This window comes from Hyalella azteca, unplaced genomic scaffold (genome assembly GCF_000764305.2).
Source record: "Hyalella azteca isolate HAZT.00-mixed unplaced genomic scaffold, Hazt_2.0.2 contig13234, whole genome shotgun sequence".
In the NCBI taxonomy this organism is placed as follows: Eukaryota; Metazoa; Arthropoda; class Malacostraca; order Amphipoda; family Hyalellidae; genus Hyalella; species Hyalella azteca.
Genome location: NW_025943163.1, coordinates 743,285 through 770,923, shown reverse-complemented (window position 1 = coordinate 770,923; position 27,639 = coordinate 743,285). Strand labels below are relative to the sequence as shown.

The window sequence follows — 27,639 nt, the reverse complement described above, 5'->3', positions numbered from 1 at the left end:
CAAACGCGAGGAAGAAAAGCTTTACAAATCCAAGTAAAAATATCGGTAACTTGGCGCCTTAGAGGCGGACATTCGAGCGCTGGAGGGGGCGGTGGGACGAATATTTGTCACTCCCTAGGGGATATAGAGGATAAAAAATGTTGTAACCGGGAGCATTACATTAAAAAATTTTTCATGAATTAGAGCCACAAAAAATCCGGAGCTAAATTTGCTGCACTTTCAACAAAAAATATTCTCAAAGAAAACAGTTTTCAAATTCGACTCGAGAGACGACGGTTGGACGCAAATGAACACTAAATAATTTAAGGAAAAGTTAGTTCATTATAAATAATTTCCAAAGTTGAAAAAAGGAGCGATCATAATTCAAACTGTAATACTATTGTTAATTGTAAACTGTAAATATTGTAAATTTCATGGGAATAACCACGGCAGGACGTATCAGCTGTATTCGAGAACGCTATTTTGTTCTTTCGTGGCCAATTCTTTACCAGTTTGAAAAGGTTCCCGCACGCCGCTTCTGTCATGTCAATTTTTAGCGCATTTTCTCATTTATGGAAAAAATGCAATATTGTGCTCGACATGTCCGTCAGTCTGTCCGTCCGTGACCTCAAGTTTTCGTCGACGAGATAATGCGCTCTCTGTCACTCACTGCAGTGAGTACTGAGTTATATTTTTTGACAGTTTGACAAGACAAGGAACAATACATAGCATGAAAAAGCTTCCCGATAAAAAAACTTATGAAGCCGTCACAAAGTCAACCCATAAAGCTCTTCATTGTTCCTATACATCTCACTAAATGTAATATCTACCTTATCTCTATTACTTGCAGACTCGCATTAGCTTACACAACATTGCACGAACTACCTCCGACCGCCAATTAGTTCAGCTTAATGCCAGTACTAAAGAAAATATTTCAGCATAATAATCGTACAATGTATATTTATTATAGTTCAGATTAATGCATGTATATGCTTCGCCTACTTCTTGCTCATTCAATTCATTAGGAATTATTCATGGTTTGAAATCGCCCACGCAAATCAAGATGAATAAAATTAACCAGCTTTATTTAAATCATAGAATTTGTAAGAATAAAAGAAAAATAAAGAGCGTGTTTTACTGTTTTCCTCCGTTTCGGGCTTAAATGTGAAACAAGGCTCAGCAACCAGATCTGCAGTGCTCGTCAACAGACTAGATGAGTGTTGATATGGCTATGTGAGTCATATCAACAGACTAGATGAGTCATACCAACAAATAGGGAGCAAGCGAGACCAACATAACTGCACGAAGCCGCACCATGTAGTGCACTCATGAAGACTTCATAGATGAAGAAAAGCTACGTGCTTCCGTTTTTCTTTTAGAATGATTTTGCACACTGATATTTGGTGGATAGGTAAATCAATTTAAATGTAACGCTGACAATTTCACCGGTAATACAAGAAATACGTACACTTTATTTCTCAACTCTCAGTAGTGACGCGAAACTTCATGCTTCGATCTTCACTTGAGAAAGGTTTTTGCATTTAATATTTACTGGTCTCAGTATATGCGCTTGAAGTTAAGTGGATAAGCAAATATGGGTGTTACATAAAATACCAATAAATAAAAATATAAAAATACAATAAATACAAAATAAAAATAAAATACCAACTAATAAAAAATTGATGATAAAGAAAATAGATAAATAGATTAATAAGTACCTCAGGGTTGTCAGAGTTGCAGACATGATGATGGTTGGCGCACTTGTGCAGAGCGGGGAAGGTGGTGGGGCAGTGAGGTCCTGCATGGTATCCTTTGTCTCCGCCAGGGTTCCTACCCTCGACGATGAGCAGCGCCAGGGCACTGAACACCTCCCACGGGTCCCCGGGCCCTGGGTCGTCCGAACCCCCGCTCGCCCGCATCCTTCAAGCCTACAGCCTGCCGGGGGAAACACTAAATTAAAAATAAGGAGTTGGAATAATCCTTCAAACCATCATTCTCCAATTCTACTGCCTGCCCGAGTGAACAATAAAATAAAAAATAAGAAATTGAAATTATCCTTCAAGCCTTCATTCATCCTCCAAGCCTACAGCCTGCCTGAGTAAACACTAGAGTAAATATAGGGAACTGAAACTATTCCCTATGTTATCTACGACCTGCTCACATATTCTCACGAATGGGGTCAATAATTAGTAGACGCTGTTGCTTATAATGAATTTTTAAGAGATATAATCCCAGCAGGCATCTGACGTTGAAACAACGTTGATTATTGGTTGATTTCAGGTTGAAATGTTGAACAACCAAAATTAAACGTCATATCAACGTCGAAATATGACCAACACTAGAAGGGACGTAAAACAACCTTATTCCAACGTTGAAATAACGTCGATATTGGTACGTTGAATTTATACTAATTTTTAAACGTCGAATCAAAGTTGATATCAGGTTGAGATGCTGAAAAACCCAAATTATACGTCCAATCAACGTCGAAATCTGATCAAAACTAGAACGGATGTAAAACAATCTTATTTCAACGTGGAAATAACGTCGATATTGGTGCGTTGAATGTTTACTAATTTTTAAACGTTGAATCAATGTTGATTTCAGGTTGAAGTGCTGAACAACCAAAATTAAACGTCATATCAACGTCGAAATCTGACCAACACTAGAAGAGACGTAAAACAACCTTATTTCAACGTTGAAATATCGTAGATATTGGTATGTTGAATTTTTACTAATTTTTAAACGTTGAATCAATGTTTATTTCAGGTTGAAATGCTGAACAACCAAAATTAAAAATCTGATCAACGTCGAAATCTGACCAAACTAGAACGGACGTAAAACAACCTTATTTCAACATTGAAACAACGTCGATATTGATACGTTGAATTCTTACTAATTTTTAAACGTTGAATCAATGTTGATTTCAGGTTGAAATGCGGAACAACCAAAATTAAACGTCCGATCAACGTGGAAATATGACCAAAACTAGAACAGAAGTAAAACAACCTTATTTCAACGTTGAAACAATGTCGATATTGGTACGTTGAATGTTTATTTATTTTTAAACGTTGAATCAATGTTGATATCAGGTTGAAGTGCTGAACAACAAAAAATAAACGTCCGATCAATGTCGAAATCTGACCAAAACTAGAACAGACGTAAAACAACCTTATTTCAACGTTGAAACAATGTCGATATTGGTACGTTGAATGTTTATTTATTTTTAAACGTTCAATCAATGTTGATNAAGGCAGCGACCTGTAGCAAGTAAGGCAGCGACCTGCAGCAAGTAAGGCAGCGACCTGTAGCAAGTAAGGCAGCGACCTGCAGCAAGTAAGGCAGCGACCTGTAGCAAGTAAGGCAGCGACCTGCAGCAAGTAAGGCAGCGACCTGTAGCAAGTAAGGCAGCGACCTGCAGCAAGTAAGGCAGCGACCTGTAGCAAGTAAGGCAGCGACCTGCAGCAAGTAAGGCAGCGACCTGTAGCAAGTAAGGCAGCGACCTGCAGCAAGTAAGGCAGCGACCTGTAGCAAGTAAGGCAGTAACCTGCAGCAAGTAAGGCAGCAAGCGACCTGTAGCAAGTGAAGCATCCGGCAGCGCATGCCAGTGCAGGGATCACCGCAAAAGAATAAGCGGAAATGAGCGCAACTCATGTCGAGCTTATCGGACTTGCAAATGCTACACTGCAGGATCAATAACGAGCGAAATGGTGAGACTTTAATGAGTAAGTCCTCAACACTCGCATCCAGCACGCACCAACGTCGGGCGCAGGATTCAACTTTCTCCGTGAGGGGATTTAACCTAAGATTATTTTAGACTCGTAGTATGTAGAACATCAATATGAAAAGTGAAGATCAAATTCGCAATTATTTGCACATCATTGAATTCATTCTTAGTAGGAGGAGGTTCACACAGTTTAGGACACGCGTGTCACAGTTTAGGTAGCACCGAAAATTAAGAGGTGCATTTGAGTAAAGCAATTCGCGCGAATAAATAGCAAATTCCAATTAGAAGTAAAACGCGCGCACCAAAATCACATCCCAATGCAACCAAAAAAATGTTTTCTAAGCTTCAATGATTCATCAACATGAGAATAATAAAGGGTTTATGCATACCAAACGAGCAGAGTGGTGGAGTCATATTGCCGCGCTGCTAAGCCCTAATCGGCAACAATCGGAGGAAGAGAAGACATTACTACATGCTTCTCTATCCGGTTGTTAGAACCACGGAAAGAAAGACTTCTTCTATGAGGGCAACTAGACATGAAAAATATTTTACTCCCATTAATTGAAAGTGAGAGGAAGATAAAAATTACTCGGTCATTCAGTCACGGGAGATTTTCTGGTACCGCAAGTGACAGAAATGATAGAATACAAAGACACACACACAGCCAAGAAAGTGATTAACTCGATGAACTAATATATATTATTATATTATAAATTCTTATAGCTCTATTCTATGCGATGCCTAGAACGCATGCTACAAAGATTGACATGGGAGCAATAACGACATCGACTTTCAATTGCATGGGAGGTAGAAAGGGAATTATTCAGCAGCGAGCGTCAACAGTCCAGCGATCGAGATTAAAATTGAAATCGATGAAAAAGAGAACACCAAAAATGAGAAAATAGTAAAACAACAAAAAATAACAACTTTTCATTAAAATTTTGATTAGTTTATACTGTCACGAGAGCAATATTTTCAGATCTTACAGCAAGCGATTTGTAATAATGAAACGGGAAATATTTAAAATAATATACTGAATAAATTCAAATTCTCGTTGTTCGTAAACGAGCAGGACCGAGAAAGCAGATACCGTTAATCGTGCTATAAACAACAAACAGTGAGAAGCTTGAAATTCGAAATATTACATTCAATTTTCATATTAAGAGCGCATATGAATCTCTCTTGTACGTGCATGCAAGCATCGCGACGCTATCACTTAATAATCAATTAACGTACAACTGATTCAAGATTAATTCTATCAGTTGCAGTAGATCTTCAAGGTTGAGCAGAACAAAGAACACGCGGAAGTATCTGCATACACGCGTACGTTTAAGCACGATATTGTCACCACACCCAAGCACGTATAAATTGAATAGGTATGTTGTTCAGAAAAATGAATACACCATGATGGTGGCCAGGTACCATAATGACTTACGTGAAACTAAACTAATTACGTACAATCTTAACCTACATGACTATCGCTATCCCCAATCGTGAGCTCGTATGATATTTAGAATATAATAAGAGTGTCACACAGGATGTAACGCTTGCACATAATTTGACAATCGTGAGAATATGCCAACAAGTTATGAGAAAGAAGTCGGAATAGAAGGGCTTTAGTCTCAATCGTAATTAAGAAGATACGGAAATACGCAAGCCAGTGACTATAGAGGTATAAGGAGGCAACTAATGGTAACCAACTCAAGGTCTCATCATAATGTTGGCAACCAATCGAGACGACAAAATATAATAATAGTCGAGACGTCGAAAGTTTGGAAACCCAACCGATGAAGATATAATCAATGTATGTGAGGAGGTCGAGGCGTCGAGAGTTTCAACACTCAACTGAAGGTGACATGATACATGAACGTGATTGCCGAGATATCACGCGTGGAACCGACGGTAGCCTTGTGTTCAAATAGCCTTCAGTAGCTCGAGACAATGATAAAAGAACAGCACAGAGACGTTGTTTATTGTAAACTATTCGGACGGCCGTGAAAACGCTATATATAGGCGAATACTCTGGCATCTGAGTATTACATATAAATCTCTTGAAGACTGAATGTAGAATAAATTTAACGAATTAAAATGGTTTCCAGTGCAATATCATTATCTTTTTGGTAAAAATTTCCCTGATTGTGATTTTATTTTTGTAAGAACTTTTACTAGGTAGGAGTGAACACTGAATAAGAAACTGGAATGAATATCAGTATATATTGCTTTGAATAAAATCAGCCTATGTTCTTAGAATAACGCATTCGTGATTCAATCGAAAAATGACAACTTAGAGGGAAACAAACTGCCACAATGCAAAGGAGCCACAAACTGCAATACACTTCGTGAAAACGAGACTCGTACTACAATACACTGCGTAAAAAAGTCACAAACTGTATGAAAAAGTCGCAAACAACAAAATACTGCGTAAAAACAAGTCACAAACTACAATACACTGCGTGAAAAATACACGAACTACAATACACTGCGTGAAAAATACACGAACTACAATACACTGCGTGAAAAATACACAAACTACAATACACTGCGAGAAAGGTGGAGTGTTTTTGCAGTCGAGGACCGTGAGCCACGCCCGACAATTGGACGGCTTTGGTGCTGCCGCACGAAGCAACGCATTTCGGTTGCACTTGCTGTATTTCCACTCGAAAAGTTTCACTCCATACTCAACGCAGATATTCGAAGTTTCACTAGGTATTCAAAATTCATAGTTATAAGGAGATAAATAATTCAACCTTTGGTTTTATAAAAAGTTTATCAGCCGCAATAGTTGCTTCACGTCAGACAGTAAATAGCACTTCAAAAAATTTTACTTGATACTCACCGCATGATAAATCATCACCTATAGAAACAAAAGTCTTCGCAATAACGAGATAATTCCATTCATTCTCATGTTATATTGAAAGTTCATTAACCGAAATGGAGACGTGCAATTAACGAACTTACGAACTTAGTAATAATTGAATATAAAAAAAAACTAGTTAATTCGTAGGGTGCTTTGAGCGCTCCTAACCCAGTAAATACTACGACGGCACGAGGCGGCGAACATGACGCCGAATAAGCAAGATGGACGGAAACAGCCGATGTAAAATGACCCAAAAGTTTAAATAAAGTCGCTTCACAGACATCGCATCGAATTGCCAGTCTGAAATTGAGAAACTAAGACAAATTTCTCACAAGAAGTTGAAAGTGAACCGCCGCACTAAAAGGAAAGTTTTTACCCAAGCAAAAATGAACTGCATTGAGACGTATGGAAGCTATTTAATTTTCATACAACTCTTTTGACACGCAATTTTCTTAGACCTGAAATCTTGTTGTAAAATTAAATTTTTTCACACGCAGAACAAAAATTTCGATAAATTTTATCATTATTTTTACTTGCAACACTCCTCGAGGAAGGGTTCTATTGTGAACAACATACAGTGCACTTAAATGTAAAATAAACGATTGCATGTCAAACCTTATAGTAGACAAATTAAATCAGAAGTAAAAATCAGACTTCACTGCCAAATTCAATGCATTCCAGTAGCGTAACTACGTACAGCATATTCCAGAATGTTTTAGTCACTCTCTGTAATTTTAGACTATGCAGAAGTCCGAAACTCGGAACCACTATAGCGGACTAGCCAGTGGCCAGTAGATCTTTAGACGCCGCACTTTGCAGACCTGACTACTCGGTCCGCAATTGCCTTCAGAGTGTAGGACTTCAGCGCAGCAGTTTTGACCCGGGCCCACACCACTTGTGCACACGTAATGCTCGCTTTTTGCTTCATTTCTCCGAGTTATCAGCCCAGGTACGGGAACGGATAAGAGCGGCACTTGGCGAACCGCAAGCGGCGCAGGCTGACATACTTGGCTTAGCGGTTGGTGCTGGAGGATTCGTGGATCCGTAATGAGCAACATTATTCGCACTGAAATCATTCAAGGTGAGATCACGGTACTACTCCAAGAGTGCACTTGTTCTCATTCAGTATGGAACTAGCTTCCGATCATCTGAGCACTTTCCAAAAAATAATATGCTTCAACATCTACTGTCAATCTCACTTACATTTGGAATATTTGGATATTTATTTTCAATTTACTAGTAACTTTCATATCGTCTAACAGTCTGAATTCCATTTATATCATTTAAATTCCATATGTTTTTTGTTAACAGACGTGAAGTTTCGCTGAAACAGAAGATGCCTGGAACGGGAAGGAGTCTGGATTAGAAGCACTATTCCGATTAATTTCAGTGGTTGAATAAAATTTCTGTACCTTGGCTCTTGTACATTTTACTCAGTTTTAGTGCAGGAGAAAGTGAAACAATAAAAAGGATTTAGTGTCGAGTAATATAATATTCTCGCGTGTATAACGCGTCCTGGTCTGCGGCAAACAAACGCTGCTCGGCAGGAGAAAGTGAAGCGACTTAACCCGGCCTCCACGCACCGCGCGTCCCCGGCTGCTGTAGAAGGGAAATCCGCGCACCAGCCGTCGCTCGACATCCAAGTTTCAGTAAAAAATATTGGCATTACTGGGGCATCGTGTGCAGGCAATTTGTACGGAAACATTAGTGGGACACATAAAATAAATGTACAGTTATTACTGCTCTACAGTAATAACTGTGCAGCTGCTTTACAGAGCTTTTATCGATAGATAATTGTGTTAGGAAAAGGTTTCGTCTATGCAGATCCGGGTTCAAGGGATTCGTTAAGTAGTCTACATAGAATAATAGATACAAGCGTACTTAATTTTTTCGCAATTCGAAGATCCCGATGAATGAATTGCTCGAATTAAAGATTCAGTTAAACTAATCGACACATAACAGTCATGAATGATGGCAAGATTTCAACTAGCTTCAGCGCAAGCTAGTTAACCCGTACATTTGAAGTTTTATCCACGAGTTGTCGAAGTTGCCGACCAGTGTGATGGTGAGCGGAGCCTTTCTCAAGATAATTGTTCGGTGCATAGCAGCAAGGAGGCAGACGAGAGTAGCAATAGCAGGCAACCGCGCGCTGCATTAAGACAATGACCGACCTTTGAGGTTCCTGTGACCCACTTAGCCGCTTCGCAAGAGGCGGTGCACTGCATGCATCAGCGCCGCGGTTCCAGGCCGACAACGCGGCAAGATTGTCAAGGTGTCGCTCGATCGCACGCTTACCAAATGAATGAATAAAGCGGCGAGAATGAATGCCAGACTGAATTTCGAAAGATTAATTCCTGAGAATTAAAAGTTAGGAAATAATACGGCCCAGATAAACTGCTCCACCTTACAATGACTTGATATATTTTAATTACTTGAACATAATACTGTTCTACTATGCTTGTGAATGGACGCAAAATTAATCCTGCCACCTACATAAGCTGGAAGAAAAATTGATAACCTGAAAATAATCAAAAAATCGACAAGCACATGATATCGATGCTGAAGGCAATGAAAAACTGTTTAGTATTCCACAGCACGATGACCAATGCAAAGCGGTGAATGGCAAAAACAAGGGAAAGGATACAATTGTGTTGGGTTGGTGCGTGTGCCTCAGGGCTGCATGGCGCGTACTTTCTACAATTCCACTGACTTTCGCTCAATGAAAATGAACGTATTGGTAGCATCTCAACTTGAGGTATGCTGAAACTTATATACTTCGTCATGAAATTCATGGTGTTATCACTGAATGCCTACGATATATCAGTGTTCACTAAGACGGTCAACTAACCCGTCGGCTACGAACACGTTAATCTTCGGCCTTGCTATTCGTATCTAGACGTCTTATTGTGATAATTGCCGTCGGCAGACAAAGGGTTCAAGAACATTAATTTGAATCACGCACATATACGCATAGCCTTGAATGAAATCAGTGTACATTGTTCATAAATTATAAATGAAATCAATATAAATTGTACAGATTAATGAAGAAAAAGAGTATGGCAACTACGAATCATCATGAATGCATCCCAAGTCTCTGAACACTCTCACTTGGGGTGGAGAACCGTTCGTGTATATTATGAATTGATTAAGCCAGTGTGGGTGATTCTTCGATTTTTCGAGGTTTATTGAAAGGTTGATAGAGAATGTTTATTTGCAATAAATAAAAAAGATATCTTTAATGGGGATAACATAGTCAATTTGATATATTAAAATAAATACCATAGTAAAAGTTTACGGGAGGCAGAATTTTACATGATATGAGAAAATTAAGTCAGCAGAAACTGTGCAGTGTTCATCACCTCCAATTGACACTTGTTTATAGAAGTGACCAGCCTTTCCTTCGTGCCAGCAACTGCACAGCCAACACCGACACACAAGATTATGATATGTAAGCTGAAGCACTCGTGAAATGCGATAGTGCACCAGAAGTCTCGAATCATTCCACTCGAGAGAAGCTCGAGCAAGCCGACCGCAAAGCAAGAGTCCGTGCCGTAGCGCTTGTGTTACGACACTACATGAATTCAATGAGAAAAAATATCAGTAACTACTGGAATTAAACTTAACGATAATTTTTTAATAGTGTAACTTCAAAATTTTTTAATGGTTAACATGAATTGTGAATAAAAATGATCCACAAGGGACGTTAAATAACATGTGAATGAGATAGATATACGTATTTCAATCTTATGAAATAAGTAGAGATTTCAATGAAAATTCTACTGCATAGTAATGAACGCAGTGCTTAATAGATGAATAAAATTCGTTTAAACACTCACACAATTCAGATCAAGGAAGCCATGTCTAAGAAGTCAAGCGGGTCAACATCACAAGTCTTGCCGATATTCCATTCTAACAGCTGTTTAATAATCAGGTTCATGTTAAACACAAAATCTAAATAAGTTAACTCAATTTTCGGGAAAAACTTGCTCTAATTAATCGAAAGAGCTACGTTCTTGATTATTCATATTCCTTTTCAACCATTGTATTAAATAATTGGAAAAAGTAGGCCTAATTACGAGTGCCATTAACCTTTCAAATTCCCCTACTCAAGTGCCAAGCTCCAATCAATAAGCATTGACGCTAAAAGATAATGCAATATCATGGCTAATCTCAATAATATCAATGCAATATCAGATCAAAATAACTCGGAGAATGCCTGAACAGTGCAAATAATTAATATCGTTGCTGAAGTTCTTCCCACCCTGCATGGTCGTGAAAATATGAGTTCTTTACCACGAGGCGCAGCAATTTATTCCGCAACATGCGTGCACCAGAATATTTAACATAAAAAGCAAATAAGCACCCATATATTCTGAACATCTGCGTCACTAGTCCCATTGACAACGAAACCGTAGAACTATACCAGTTACGTCAGAGCATTCATTGCTCATCATTGACATAAACTACCATTTCTGATGTACATGTATATTTGCAGTGAACATGAGCTCTCAGTTCCAAGAAACGGTCATTTTAGGTTTGCCCGCAATCAACTCGCAAAAAAGTTATGAAGTAAACTGAAAATTAAAATGGTCAAATCAATTTATACATCTTCGACTTTGATGTATATCAATGAATACATCGCTGTAAGCAAGTGCTCTTAACTTCGCAGCTGGAGTTAAGAGTATATGTCAATTTTAGACGCTAAGTAGCGCACTGGTTATGACAGAACAAGGAGTCTAGTATACGAGATACAAGCAAGCACATCTGGGGCGGCTACATCAGCTCACGTACCCTCTTACCTTACAGGCCAGAAGCTCTATTAAAACGCACAAACTACCAAACAGAGGTTTTCTTACAAATCAAAAGGGCCCAATTAATATAATGATTCAATTAGGAGTAACATTATTAATAATAATTAAAATCAGACTTTATTTTTTTCCCATCGTCGACAGCGGACTTCTGTAAGGCAATAACTCGTACACAAGTGAAGAGGGTTCACGCGAAAAGAAGTTACAAAAATTTAACGTGATCATCAAGATCCAAAGCGTAGGTACATAAGTTGTCAGCAATCAAATAAGCAAAAAAATCGTTTGATATGCAGCTGCACACTTATTGGCTTTGTTATATACAAGAATCATTAAATAAGTGCATTAAAACACACAAACGAGCCAAAACACAATAACCCGTGAATTTCGTTTGAACTTGAAAATGGATTATTCGGCATTCCCACGCAGTGCCGTTCCTGGTAAAAAATAAAAGTATAATCAAGAGTTATAATCGAGTTCTAGCTGGTAATTATTCGAGATATATACACGACTATATTGCAGATGCATCGCTCACTTGAGATGAGTCAGATACGGGATATATCTTATGAAGACATGAAGAAAGAATGGCGAGAAAGAGCGGGTCGCAGCTACAAGGAAGGCTGATGCCCCTAAAGCTGCAGCAGCGGGGGTATTGATCATGAGAGTGCATGGGCACGAGAGCTGTTAGGCTTCTTCACTCGCTCAAGAAGCGAACGACGCCCAATATAAATTGTTAGAAGTCATACGCAGCATCAAGTTTGTTGCCAAGGGATTTCCAATTGAGCAGTGAGAACAACCTACAATGTATCCACGATAAACTATTTGTAAAAATGAATTATATAAGTTGCTTAACTAGAATGAAAAGGCACCATGAATCACAATGCAGCAGTACTGCTGAATGACGGTCACACTCAAAATCAGGAATTATAGGGTATGAAAAAGTATCGTTCCTGAAAATAACAAAAAACTTCATTCAGACTAAAATGAACATCGATGAGGCATCAATAATAATCGAAGAGTTCGCAATACTGCAGGAAAAAGCTTAGCAACAGCGTCTAATAAAGCAACAAGCTCAACACTGACAGTCTTGTTTTTTAGATACGAAAGCGAGTGCCTTGTAGTGCAGAGAGGTGGGCTCGCAATGCAGCGCAGGCAGAGCCTTGTTTAGCAGCTCAGACAGAGCCTTGTGGTCTGTAATGCAGCGCCGTGCAGTCTGCATTGCAGAGCACACAGAACCTTGTGGTCTGCCACGCAGCTGCAGAGGCAGCGCCTCGAGGTGTTTTATACAGCTGCGTGAGGCAGCGTTCTGTATAGGGTGCCAAAAAGCGGCACGGCCTGCTCTACGCAGCTTAGACAACGCATTAATTTTAGTCAGTCAAGAAGCGGCGCAGTTGCTCTGCTAAGCAGCAGAGGCAGCGCCTCAGCCATGCAGCCGAGACAACAAGGATAATCAGCGTGCGCTCGCCATGCAACGGAGGTGGTGGCGAGACGCGTTTTGCCATGACGCTGAGGCAGCGCGGTTGGAGCGCTCGGGTCAGCTCAGAATGATGCTGCACAAATGCGCACATCGGCGTATCTTTTGTCAGCTCTGAAAAAGTATATACGGTCTCACAACACGTACATACTCGTCATCACGTCTGTTGCACAAGATCACGTTGCGGCTCGGCCGGAACATTGCATTATTTTTAAACACAGTTAAATGCGATCTATTCCACAATATAATACAATCGTTAAACTATATTACACACATGACAGGACTAAACTTCCCATGATAATGAGCACCATAAAACGGGGTGACTTGGACAATTGACGGGGTATTTGTACAGTTTTCAGCGTTTACCTTTTTGTGACACAAATAGTCACATAGTAAATAAATAAAATGTATCGCTTTATTGCATTTGTAGGTTATCTCATGGTAATTCAAGAGCCATCAACACAATTTTTCTTAGGCAAAAATTATTTCCAGTACAGGCTTTTCTTTCTTAAATGTCAAAACGGTCTGCAGTCACTCCGTCAATGGTCTAAGTCACCCCGTTTAACGGCGTTAATAATGATTCTTGTGATTTTTACATCGTGAAATATTCGAGAAGCGTAACGAATGTCAGATATAAATTAGTAGATATGAATTAGCTACGCTCCGAGTATTCGTTCACTGGGTCCCCTCCATTCAAAGAGACAGCTAGAACTCGAGCCTGAATTCTGGAGGTCTAGTCGTAACCGCAGCATCGAAGATCTCGCTCACAGAAATGCATTAGACCAATCAGTAATCGTCGACTAATCGAGCACCGTGAGCAGCCTTGACCTGTACTTGTGTTGCGTCCACAGTTACACAGTATTTTAAGCTCGATATAATAAACAGTCCACAGTTGAATTATTTCGAGTTCCTCGAAAAAAAGTATTTAAAGTAGGAAGCTTACGGCAGGCAGTCCATGCAAATAATAAAGGAATTTACATTCCAATTAATCAAACAATCTTACAAAAAATGTTTAAAACTGAAATTTCGATTTAGAGCAAGACAATTAAGAATTTAATCGCAATTCCTTTATTGATTAGCGAAAATAAAGCGGCAGTATAATTTTTTGAATTAGCGATAGATTCTTCAATTTCCGTACTTACACATCAACAAACTAATTGTTTAACGCTATTCATTGAAAGACATAGTCAACTCAAGTCAACATTGTATAGTGACCAGATTGACTTTTGTGCGAGATAAATCAACACCGATGATTCCAGCAGCAGAGCACGACATCAAAGCCACATGGACGCTCTTCTTCATGCTAGAAAGAAGACAACCCGCAGAATTGTTCCCTAGGCTGCCACTTCTTGATCCCTAAACTGGAGGCTCTATCGCCCCACCAACCGAACTCCTTCTTTATGCCCCGCCTCCACGCCTGTGTTGCATGTGCAACCAACCCTGCTACGGGGAACCTAATCTGTCATACCCCACCATCCCCCACGACAACCAGTTAACCCCGTGCTCAGCTCCTAAAACTTAGAAGATTCACTTCGGTGAGCTTGCAACCAGTATTTCCAGCTGTAACTACACTGACGGTAGAGAGGCTACGAACCCCGTTACGTTTTTTTTTTCGCCCAATGATTACGGGAAGTTCAACCATATCGAAAAACTTTCATTTCTGCGGAGACTGTTACAGAGAGTCGACGGAACTTATAAGGGACGGCGAACTTTTTACGGTAATAAATAATCGAAACAAATTTCTAACTAAGAACAGGTTTTGGATGAGTAAAATTACTGGTGGCTATTGAGAAAGCATTACATTCGGTGTTGTACAGGTATGTTTGTACACTCAATTTGCATTCTGAACTCAAATTGGAGACAGAAAATACATCCACGAGTCTCACCAAACCATCGAATGACACCCACGATATTTTGAGGTTTACCGAGATGATAAGAAAAAACAAATATGAAGAAAATAAGGAGTAGGCGGTGCACGAACGATGGTGACTCACAGCGAGGAACCGGAGTTGAAAGCTGCTTGCTGGAACACTGGCTGACGGCGGACATTTCGGGATCTGCAGGAGCCTCAGCAAACTTCATAGAATCTCTTCGGAGTAATGTTATAAGGCCGTACGCTCAGAACTCGCTCAAGTACACACAGCGGCCCGAGTAAACGTTTCCTCGTCTAAGATTGATGGGTTTAGCTTGAAAAGCTTTCAGTGATTGCTGACAGAACGACGAACTCATGCCCATTTTAGCTAGTAAGGGCTCTGCTCCTGCTCTACGGCTCAAGTGGCTGTTGGCGTCATCACCCGCGGCTGTGTCGTAGTACATGCATCACTTGCGGTTCAGTAATACTAATTCCATAATTTTTTGCATTGGTAGCAATTTTACCAGGCTCCACTTTAAACTAACTAACTTAACGCCACTTTAACTGAAAATTTTCGTTTCATCAGTATTAAATTAACCTCTAGTTTAGGATCCATGCGCTTGCTGTCAATGAGCATCGGAATAGCCCCAGATGTTTATTAAAATAGAAAGCAGAATAAATAGCCTTGTCGTCCAGATGTTCCAGTGTGACCACAGCCTTCGCCCTGAACACGGGTAAGGCAGAAGATTACCCTATAATGAAACCCAAGAGCGAAATTTGACTGAAAAACATGAACAGTTGAACTACAATACACCCATAACATCGAAGAGAAGCATTCAATAAGCTATATTTCGGTTATTGAACAGCCCTAAGACCCAGTCTCGCTTCCATTCATTGGAGCGCTCGTAGCTTAAAGCCCCTGAACTTTTGACCTTGGCCAAGTGGGATGCAATAGCAGCCACTTGCTGCTGCCCAGCCAGATGGCTGTTCCTCAGCCATGTGGCTGCTCGTCGCGCCAGTCAGCTGATGAAGCCAGCTCGTCGCTTCCCAGCCAACGCAGGTTGGCAGAGGCACAACTGGTAAGAGATGCGAGGTCACAAAGTTTTATTTGAGAGACCAAGTATGATAAGGCGGGCAATATTTTACTCTGATTCTGAGCCACGCAGAGATAAAGCAAACTTTATTTGGCTTTATTTGTGAACCTTAAAAGATACGGCAGCCAGGATCAGACTTTACTAGCAATCGACAAAAAAAGAAGAAAAATTAAATTCAACCATCAACGAAAATGTATTTAAGCACCACCATGGAATAGGAGCACTTAATTCATAATCAATATTACAATGACTAATAAATTAATAAAAATAAGAAAATTGCTAATTGTAACTACTGTCAGGTCCTCAACAAAACTTACACTAAAGAGCTTACATTAATGACTTTGCATTTCCAAGTTTTCAGCTTCTTCGCAAAGCGCACTATAGTGAGTGTCGCAGACGCTGCGTACTACGTATATAACATGACGCGCGTCCAGCAGCATTGCGGGCCGTCGCAAAAAAAACATGCTTCGGAATATCTCGAATTTATCAAAAGCTTTAATTAATGCGGTTGTAATTCCAAGTATTCAGCATCTTTGTGCGTATAAGATACCGTGATCAACACGCGTGTTGCCACCCTGCAGGCAATTTTGCACGTTATTTAAATAAAAATACTTTGAAAAATACAATGAGAATGGAAAAATTAACAATCAGCGGTAGATTAATAAAATGAAAATTTTCTCTAATAGAAAAATCGAAACTTCGTCTAATTGCACAGTATATTAATAGAAGTTAGATTGTGTGTGCTTTTCTATCATTATAATAGAGCTACATTTTATAGAACAGAGCACCTCCCTGGTGACCAGGTTTTTTTCATTAGTTATATTCAGAAACTGACTGCAGTATTTCTGACGCTGCACTTTCAGCCTCGTTTGCATAACCTTGATTTGCATCAGCATAATTCTACCTCGTCATCTCATCTGTAAGATTTACACTTCTCTTTCTGATTGTTGCCACAGCTTTTGCCTCGCACAATTTAACTCAGCCATCAAAATCCCTTCTACTTCTGCTCACGCGTCACGCCTTACAGAACGCGGTCATGGCTCCTCCAGAAAACATGCACTCAGAGAACTCAGTGAGACTTTGGCCATATTGCGATGCAATTTCGCCCCCTTTTGTGGGTCACATTGACCTAGTTTGTCCCTGCTACGGGCGTATCAATGCTACGTCCGCTCTCTGCTCGTGCTATAGGAAAGAAAGTGTCACTATTTGGAGAACATGAACCATTATAGACGGCGCATTCTCAACAGTTTGCGGGAGTAGAGCGCGCCGCTGTCGAAACTCCTACTGATTGATTATATATTATGTGCGTGACACGCGGCAACCGCGTCTATAAGAGGCCTTGCGCCAGCACCAATATTGCATGTGCAGAACCTATATGCGCGCGCACAAACCATGTAGTAATAACCGTCCTAACAATCTCTCTGAATAATAAATACCTATGGCTGTTAATAAATACCAATAATAAATAATTGAGTGATAGGTGCGAAAATTACGAACGAAAAAAAATTAAAGACGCAAGTATAATCGACGAATGAAAAGTTAAAAGAGAAAAATATTTGACGAACAAACTCCAGAAACTAAAAGTAATGAAGTGAGGCAACGGGAGAAGATGAGCCCAAGTGAAAGCTATGAGGTCGCCCGAAAGCAAATGTTCACAGTCATTCTGGATAATTTATTACTAAAAATTAATCATCCAATAGTAAACATACAAACAGCCTTTTGTTAAAATATGTTTTCTTAGATCAAAGTTCATCAGCATTCAAACAACAACAAAATATGCGTGTAAGCTCGAAGGTCGAGGTCTTCGAGTGGTTAAAATTACCAAGATTGGAGCAGTAAGTTGGGGGTTTGAAACCCGCAACTATACGTGTGAAATTTGTGGTCTAAATCGGCATGTATTGGAGCCACGTGATTAAAATTCGACAGGACACCACGACTTAATCTAAGCTTACACCACTGCATTAATATCAATCTATTATATTAATGAGTGTGACTAATCTATATTAATGATTATATCAACGTGATTGTGGAGGAGAATTCAAAGATCGCTGCACGTCAGCCTTGTCGCAACCTCCAGAAAGTTTTCCAGTGTAGGGTCACAGCGAAGCCTACTAACCCAGCTGACCTACTTGTGAGGTCACGAGCGACGCAGGAAACACATCCATGTGAGGTCATCACGTGGTCACAACACAATTCTTCCTTTAAATCTATTATGCTATCATCTCCACAATTTTCCTTTAAATCTATTATGCTGTCATCTTCACACTTCGTCTTTTAAATCTATTATCCTATTATCTCCACACTTCTTCCTTTCAATCTATTATCCTATCATCTCAAACCTTTTTCTTTCAAGTCTATTATCCTATCATCTCCACATTTCTTCCCTATCATCTCCACATTTCTTCCCTACCATCTCCACATTTCCCCCACAATATTTTACCCTGTCAACTCCCTTCACTGAATGACAAACTGAACTAATCTCATAGAATCCGCAGACGGTCTATGGTCACTTAACCCAACACTGCAGTCTATGTGTTGATAAATATCAACAAACTTACCGTTACTTACTAAATTTATATCAACTGCCTGCAAATTTGTGGAGCAGTTGATATAAATTCAGATGAATGAAATTGTACACGTCGAACACATGCAGTACTCTGTTCAACTTCAAATTGTACTCCATCAAGTTTGTAAATTGAAACGAGGCTTCTAGTCACCATTTTGTTAGAAGCCTCATTTGTGGTAACATTTAAATCAACATCAGAAGGAAATCACAGTAACAAGCATTGATCAATTTCACGGTGCATGTATTCTTAATGCTGTCATTTTGCGAGGTCCAAAATATAATTGGCTCAAGAATACGTGCATATAAGGTTGCAGTCGGTTAACGTTTCTTGTCAAAGCATTAAACGAAACAAACAATGCAGGCGAGAAAAGAGAAAAGCCTAAGAAATATGAAAAACTGTAAGATCATAAAGAATATACATTTGCGTCTATTTAATTGAATTAAAAAAAATTTACATCAGTTTGATAAGCGTATTATGCATATTAATAGGTGTATTCAGAATGAACATAGAACCAATGTGCAAAAGCACTAACTAAATTTTTTAGCAAAACAAAGTTATTATTGACAAGAGAATAACTTTTTCATCCGTGAAGAGCAAATAAATGAGAGTGAAGGGTTGAATTAGGTTTGCGTAACTCTGCACATCAGAGCTCGTCTTGGAAGAGAACGTGGCAGAACAACAAGCAGGTGAAGGATGCCTCCTCCTACTTGTATACGCCGTCCTCACCACAATTTAGGAGAGAAAGTTGTCAGATTGATGCAAGCAGAAGTCGTGAGTGAAGTGCAGCTACGACACACGGCAGCAACGTACAACTCGTATAGTGTATAATCAAATGCATTTTGTATGCACGTGAGAATTTTCTCCACACTATTTGGTTGTCCAAAAAAAAAACAGTTATAAAATTTTCTGAGGTATAAATGAATGGTCTCACAAATTATAACGTCATATAACACGAACATGAGGAAATAAATTGTTTAGAGTTTAGACATTGAAGTATTCAGAACTTGTAACGAATTGTTCATTTCATTAGGAATGCAATCAAACATAATCAACTCAACACAAAAACTTTGACGCTGCGACTGAGAAAAGCACACAATTATCGCACTGAATTGATTCTAAAGGCACAGGAATAGAACAAGAGCTCACGACTGAAGTCCAAAATAAGGGCTAACAATATGCGGTCGAGATCAAAAATGCAGCGAAGAAAAGAGTTCCCACGCAACACGGGAGTAGATGAAAGGTTCAGCGCGCAACACGAGAGTAGAGGAAAGGTTTAGCCGCGCAACACGGGAGTAGATGAAAGGTTTAGCCGCGCAACATGGGAGCGAAAGGAATGTTTAGCCGCGCAACACGGGAGTAGATGAAAGGTTTAGCCGCGCAACACGGGAGCGAAGGGGAGGTTTAGCCGCGCAACACGGGAGCGAAGGGGAGGTTTAGCCGCGCAACACGGGAGTTAAGGAAAGGTTTAGCTGTACTACACGGGAGTAGAGGAAAGGGTTAGCCGCGCAACACGGGAGCGAAGGGGAGGTTTAGCCGCGCATAGGTTTAGCGGTGCTACACGGGAGTGAAGGAGAGGTTTAGCCGCGCTACACGGGAGTGAAGGAAAGGTTTAGCGGCGCTACACGGGAGTGAAGGAAAGGTTTAGCGGTGCTACACGGGAGTGAAGGAGAGGTTTAGCGGCGCTACACGGGAGTGAAGGAGAGGTTTAGCCGCGCTACACGGGAGTGAAGGAAAGGTTTAGCGGCGCTACACGGGAGTGAAGGAGAGGTTTAGCGGCGCTACACGGGAGCTGCGCAGAACAATAAGACCGGCAGCTTTCACGCGCGCGACCAAAAGTGAACCGGTCCCACATCTAAAGAACTGTGTAGCACAAATGCTGCGTGAAAGGAAAGATTGGCTTATTCTAGAAGAGATGCAAAGAAATTGCAACTTATTTGAGTTATCAATCATGCTAACGTTTATACGGTAAGGGCACTGGATGGAGAAACCACATTACTGCCATAGTGTCTGCATTAAGAGGAAATAAAAAAAACTCTGTCATTTTAATCGGTGTCGATCAAAACGCGAATATAACCCGAAGATATTTGAAAAACAGCCTTTCAACCAATGACACATTTCTGAAAAGCAAGTCAATACCGGTACTATTAGTTTTACACGCCAAATTATTAGTGTAATTAAGAAAGCCGCACGTGAAGCTTTACATTCCAAAAATTGCTTGTCCTGTAGTTAAAAAGTTCAAGCGATTACTCACTTTAGATTACTAAAACGAGCAGAGTTGTATAAATAAGGTTTCAAATGCCAGCAGATAGAACAATAGCGGCAGCTATTGTTCATCACAACGATGAACGATTGACGATCCCCACAACGGCAGCTTTGCAAGAACTTGGCAAGTGGCTATGGGCCTGTAAACCGTGTCTCTATAGGAAGCAGTTTGAATAGCTTAGGCCTAAATATCAGTGAGTCGGCCACTGAGAAGCATGATCGTCCGGAAGACCATACACATATACACACCTAAAAACTTTGCAATATCACACACAACACAGAAGTGTGGATAAAGTGCCTAACCTAAAGTTGACTGCGCAAATGAGCCAATGAATGCATCGCAATGACAAAATCTTTACAGAAAATAAACTGATTGTAATACATGAATGACACACAGAATAATTTCTGGTCCAAATAGATATTTAATACAATTAATTTCTTAAATTAAATAACTTCTAGTTAGCAGTTTCCGTAGTTGGCAGTTTGTGTAATTGGCAGTTTGTGTAGTTGCAGTTTCCGAGTTCTGTATTCATTTACCTCATGCATGAGCCAATCACGACTGCTCTCGGGATTACGGTATTCGATCGTTCGTTCGGTAGCCGCTGCGGCCGATACATACGCAAACTTCGTTCAAAATCTTCCCTGTGCATTTGGTGATCAGTATAATCGTGATGGGCTTCAGTGACAAACAAATTATCTACAACTGTTAGTGCTTTGTTAAATTCAATCCGAACATATTTCTTGATAGCAAATTTTGTCAGGAAATCCACGAGTCGTCGTGAGTTATGACCAAAAAAGGATTTCGTTATAAGAGAGTGTTTTGGAATTAAAGAAATTATACTCGATGACAGACAACTAACTAATCTAGTCCTTAACGAAATTTACCAAAAAGATTTATTTAAATTTTATGCATTACAGATTAAAATGAAAAGTCCAGAAGGTAATCAGCATTAAATATTTTGGTGAAGGTTAGAGCTAAGGGGGCTACTCAAGGTTGCTACGGCGCAACCAATCCATGAACAAGAAGCGTCAAGGTTAGCAACCCCCCTCAAGTGAGTGGGGTCTGGTAGGGTCTGCACAACAGTGCTGCGCATTATACTGCCTGGCAACGCAAACAAAATTATCCTATTGCGTTCCATGAACTGATTCAACGGATTTTCTGTTGTAATTACGATAAACCTTTGGTATACTGACTTAAGGACGCGTTCATTTGTCTAGTTCTGGATGTTTATTTATTTTTGGGAACAAAGGGTATTTATATTTCAGTCAGCAGCTTGATCTTTGTTAGGGCTCGTTCTGAGTACCTACAGAAATCTTTTCCAGCACATCCAAAATATTGCATTACAAATTACATCAGCAGAGTACCTACCTTCAATCGTCAAATTTAACTGAAGAGTTACTACGGGAGATCATCAGAGGAAATAGCAATAACAAAATCATCATTAGAGAGTGAACCAAAAAATAAAATAAAAAAGGGGACTGACACATTTCCTGCAAACCTTTAGAAAGAAATGATAAAAAATGTATATCCTACAAATAAATAGCAACAAAATTGAACAAATGCCTGTAATCCTCATGCGTACCTTTATCAGAGGTACCTACCAACAAAGGATAAAATTTCATCGGTAAGGAAAATCAATTCAAAAGTTGGAATATTTCAGAGGCAAAAACGAAAAAATCTTGAAAAAATATTTATCGGAAGGCAACAGGAGCAAAAAACTGTAACGTTATCAGTAGAGATAGCGAGAGTGTTGGTGAGAAAGTTGACATCGTGAAGGCTCATAGGATTGTTCTTTCCCATTCTGTGTCAACTAGAGGCTCTCGTGACGCGATTGTGCTGTCGACACCGATCATTGCAGCCACAAACAATAGATCATAGCACAGGGTAAGTATATTGATGAAACCTTTATGCATGGTAAACCTCTGTCAACCAAGCTATGGTTATTTGAGGGCGATCAAAGGTTATCGCGCGGTTACTCAGAGGCACAGTAACAACAAAAGTCCGTAAATTTTGATTTCTTACTTTGATTTAAATGCAATATTTCTGACGATAGCAATATTACGCGATATTGTTTGGTGAGTGATGTTAAGCTTCAAGCGATAACAAAACGTGGATTTCGATAGAGCTGAACCTTACTTCGATGCAGTTACCTTTTAACTTTAGTCGAACAATCAAACTTTGATGAATAGTTAGCTTAGCAAACTCAAATCTGAACGTCGGTTAAGCTGCAGTTAAACGTCGACTCAAAATCAAATTGGAATGCGGTTAGACTTGAGCTTCGGACATAAAACCAAACTTCCATGTAGCTTTCCTTCAGCTAATGATGCAGATTCTAGCTTCAAAGAAGATACAATAACGCTACTAAACAATCACGCAGGTACGTAACTTGTAGCGCTGTATTGAACAGGGACGGACGAATACACACACGTAGCAGTTGTTCGTGTAGCCACACAGATCAGGGAAACAGAAATCGATGCGAAAATCAGCTTTTCCTCACGCACATGTTGTTACTCGGACCACTCTAGAGCATGCTTCGTGGAAACTTCAATTCAGGTAACAAATTAATTAATTTTCAAGAAAATCAGAATCTATATCGTCGCTTTTGCTTCACATAGAACTTTCAACGATTTCAATTTATGCATGCAATGAAGACTTTGCATAGAAATTAGACGTTGCAATTACAAATTCACAGAAAAATTGCAGAGTTTCTGTCATAACAATTGTAATAATCAGTAGAGTATAGTTTAGAATGCATCAAGCCGATAGTACGTGTCCTGGTATGGACACGTTTGAATGTATTCGTTTCTATGCAATGCATATGAATGATGGATCTGGATTGCGTGGCATTTACCAGTTTTTCAGCCCCGCTATTCATGAGTGGCAACTACCGGTACACTTGCATAACTCAACAGCTGCAGTGATAAGTTCTGCCAACCAAACATAGTTTATTCATACCTAAAAATTTTACAACAACATCTAAATGATTACTAACATATTTCAAGTTTTCTTACATATTAGCTTTGGCTAAAATAAACAACAAATTAAATTAAACAACACGAATATTTCTATGTTGTCCATAGAAATTCAAATAAATATAAATGGATTTAAATAAAATAAATTTTATGAACCTAATGAGTAGGGTACCTATAACATCACCATGATAACATCATGAACAAAAGAAGTATAAAATACGGTAGCAGACAGTTGATTTCTATTAATATCTTGTAATGGCACAAATTACTTCAATTATATACTACCGGTATGTACACAATGTTTAAAAGTTGAAACTTAATGTCAGGAGGCCAATCCCCACTGTTCAACGCCAATGCTAAAAACATATAGTATAATACAAGGAGAGAATACTGATGAAATTACATTGTATACTACCTATATCACTGCAATCATGAACTGCAGCATTTCAATCTGCCATGTATATACGGTACCTATGCCACTAACAATCATGTTGATAGAATGTTATTATCAAAGGCCAGTTCATGCCTGATCCAAAATACTGAAAAGGAAATCCTAGAATATCATGGACAATAATAGATAATACCAGGTATTGATGAGAAATGTGATTGCTAGATAATGAAATGAAATAGAGAGCAAAGCTATTATCAAGTAAACTATCAAGATAAGTAGGTACCTAGCAATGTTGGCAAATGTACTGTACCATGTGTTATTCCATTATTATGAAGCAGGGCAAGGTTGATTTCACATATTTAAACATTTTGATGATTGTGATGTTACTCAACCTTTATGCAGGGCAAGGTTGATATTACAATATGCCTGGCAATTGTAATGTACCCATGAGTTATCTACACAAGCATTATTCAGTATTCATGTCCAGTGATCTTTCTGTCAATAAACATAGTTGATTATTATTTCTTAACAGCACCAAAAATGCAAATAGCTACAACAATCAAATTATTTTAAAAATATTTTCATATACTGGTATATTCCTTGACAATTGAATTATTTTACAACAAATACAAAGATTTCATCACACAAGACGTTTTCAGTCTAGATTTTAAGGCTTGAATAATTAAAATAAAACAGAATTTGTATGTCTTGTAGATTGTAGCCTACATAGAATTAGCATTTATTCAGTCAGAAACTAAATATCCAGCTTCCTCTTTGTTCTTTACAGCCTTCCAAAATGTTTGTGTATGTATTACGTATATGCCAGTCATAATCAATAGTCCAGTCAGACAAGTTGTCATGCATTCAGTTCAAGTTCCATCAGAGATGATAAATAACATCCTCAAAATAATTACCTAAAATCCAGCTACTGACAGCATCTTAATCAAGTTGCAGCACACTTGTAATAACTTTATATATATCTCATGAAAGGGAATTAAAATACTTTACAGTTTTTTCTAGCTAACTTTTTCAAAAGTTGAAGGCCATACGTACTAGGTCACCACATTCTCCTCACATGTGAAAAATCTAATGACTTGTGCAATTTTTCATACATGGTGCTGAGGTTGATTTTCCAATTTGACTCCCATTTCCATCAACAGTTATATACAGACAGGCAGTAAGTGTAATGGCAGTATGATTACAGATTATGCAGAGTTAAGTTTGAGAATGGACCAAAATTGTCTGAATTTTATGTCACAAATAAAGGTTACCAATTTTTATACAAAACTGGTACTGTCTTGGTAGTATATAGGCTGATTTGAACAGAACTCAACATAGCATAGCTTGAGTTGGTGCAACTTGATGTTCTGGCCTGTCAGGTTCTGTCCTTCAATATCTTTGTCTGGCACTTGACTTGCAAAGTCCCCAAAAATAACACTTCCAATCACATCTACATCAAAAAAATCACATGTTATGTCAACTGTCTAGTTGTCTCATTCTGATGGGAAGCTCCTCAGTATATATACTGTACATATAATAACACATGATCAAATCAAGCCTATTTGAACAAGTTGATGGTTGGTGCCTCATGCAGCCTCAGCAATCTCTAATGGCCAAGGTTGAAATTCTGGAAATGATATAGTACTATAGGTACATAAGTTGGTAGGTGTATCTTTCAAAAAATTTGGCCTAACTGTGATATAATAAAACAATTGACTTGAAACAATTATCTCCAGTATGGAAAGAATTGTCGTTCCAACCTTCCAATCAGAACCACTCCTAAAGAATCCATGTTTTCCAGACATAAGAAAAGTTGAGCTCACTGAGCTGTGATTAGTTTTTTGGAGCTGCAAGTTTATAGATTTTGTTAAGAGATGCCTTTATTTTAAAAGCCACAAAATCATGAGAAAATATTGATCTAAACTTTTGAGAATGACAATTTTCATAGAAGCAAGTATATCAAGTTGCATAACTCTAGATTTAATAAAAAAAATATGAACTATGCAATTTTTCATTCTTGATTTTGCCCAACTTCACACATGAACTTGGAGAAAGGCCTCAAAATGTTTCATCAATTGCCAAAACTCACATGACCCAAAGAAAATATAATCTGTGTCCTATACACATGGCCTTCAAGTAGTTAATGTAGCTGACAAAATCCATTAAAAATAAATGGTCCATCAAAATATATACTAATTTTTAGGTAAAGGTAAATCAAATTAATATTCCTACCTTTCTGCAGGCTGCAGGATTCTAAAAATCTGTCTCACATTATTAGTTGCATATCAATCAAAATTGGCTTTGAATCTCATCAACCCGTTCAACCAAGTGAACCTACTGAACCTAGTGCTGCTGGGCAGAAAATAAGCAAATACCTAATCAAAAAAAAAAACTCTTATCACAAAGGTTAAAATGATTCAAGATTGAAATTTACCTACTTATAAAATTTTGCAGCTCCTAAGCATGCAATTTTGAATACATTTGGAATCTGGAAGATAATTCATATAGACTAATAGAGTGATATAGTGATAGTGGGAATCTTGCATTGCCAAAAAAATTCCATAATAATCCATAGGACTATCAAACTCACAGTGCATGATTAAGATACTTAAACTCAGGTTAAACAAATTAAGGTAACATCAACAGATCAACTTAATGAACTCATGTTTAGGCTATTTATATAATTGCTTAATTCAATAAGAGATACCTGCTACAGTTACAGTTAACAGTAATATTACTCACCAAATAAGATACCAAATCCCACAACCAGAAGAGGGAGTAGCCTTGAAATTCTAATTAAACTCAGGATCAGAACCGCATTTTGACTTTTTTAGGGTTGATTTAAAAAAAATTGAAATCGTTAAGCAAGAAGCTGATGCTTCAATGTGACAGGCAGATCAAACAAAGGAAAGACCCTAGGAATCGGGCTACATGGTTTTAAACTGAAACGCCGCACTTCCAGTCCTCATTTTTCTCACAATGAAAAACTCATCAGAGAAAAGGACTAGCCTTCTTTACCGAACTCCAAAGAGTAATGAATAGTTGGAAGTTGTGAAATGTTCGAGACTCATCGCGTCAGACACAGCTCAAACGTCGCCTGCATGAACACTGCTAGCACAACAGCTGGCACAGCTGATCGCCTAGTCATTCTCGTCCCAAGCCGCTTTGCTGTAACCAGGCCCCAACTGGGCGAGCAGAACCCATTATTATTTGTGACATGAAAACACATCGCTACGAGGCTCTCCACCTGCATAGGATGATAACCCTACAGCGCATTACGTCATTCAACGCTATAGTTTACATCCAATTAATAAAATTAGTCCAGGAATTCCTTCGGACACGAAGCGAAATATGTTTGGTCCTGGGAAGCCTTACAGACTGATAAAGCCTGCCACGATAAAACATCTAAAAAACACCAGAACGTTATGATTAGCTAGCAACCCTCACAAGTACTGGTATTTTTATAATTTAATCAATTGTCGATCACAAAGAGCCTGTCCCAAAGCTTTTAGGATTTATGATTATTATTTGAAATTATTCTCTCACACATGGATAAGAAATTACACGCATCTTCATCATTATCACCATTGGCAGCAATAATATTTTCAGGTTGAACATAAAAAATTATACGAAACGATTTTGTGCTTCTATTTATATTAAC

At 38.9% G+C, this 27,639-nt stretch overlaps 1 protein-coding gene across 1 annotated transcript in view; it reads right to left on the bottom strand.

Annotated features, from left to right (window-relative positions):
- Positions 1 to 27,074, bottom strand: part of LOC108682128 — a 46,563-nt gene extending 19,489 nt beyond the window's left edge. The window contains exons 1-2 of the mRNA XM_018171244.2: positions 26,721 to 27,074; positions 1,698 to 1,914 (exon numbers count right to left, since the gene is read on the bottom strand). Coding sequence (XP_018026733.2) covers positions 1,698 to 1,898 — 201 coding nt within the window. The 5' untranslated portion in view covers positions 1,899 to 1,914; positions 26,721 to 27,074. The remainder of the gene's footprint in view (positions 1 to 1,697; positions 1,915 to 26,720) is intronic.
- Positions 27,075 to 27,639: the final 565 nt, after the last annotated feature.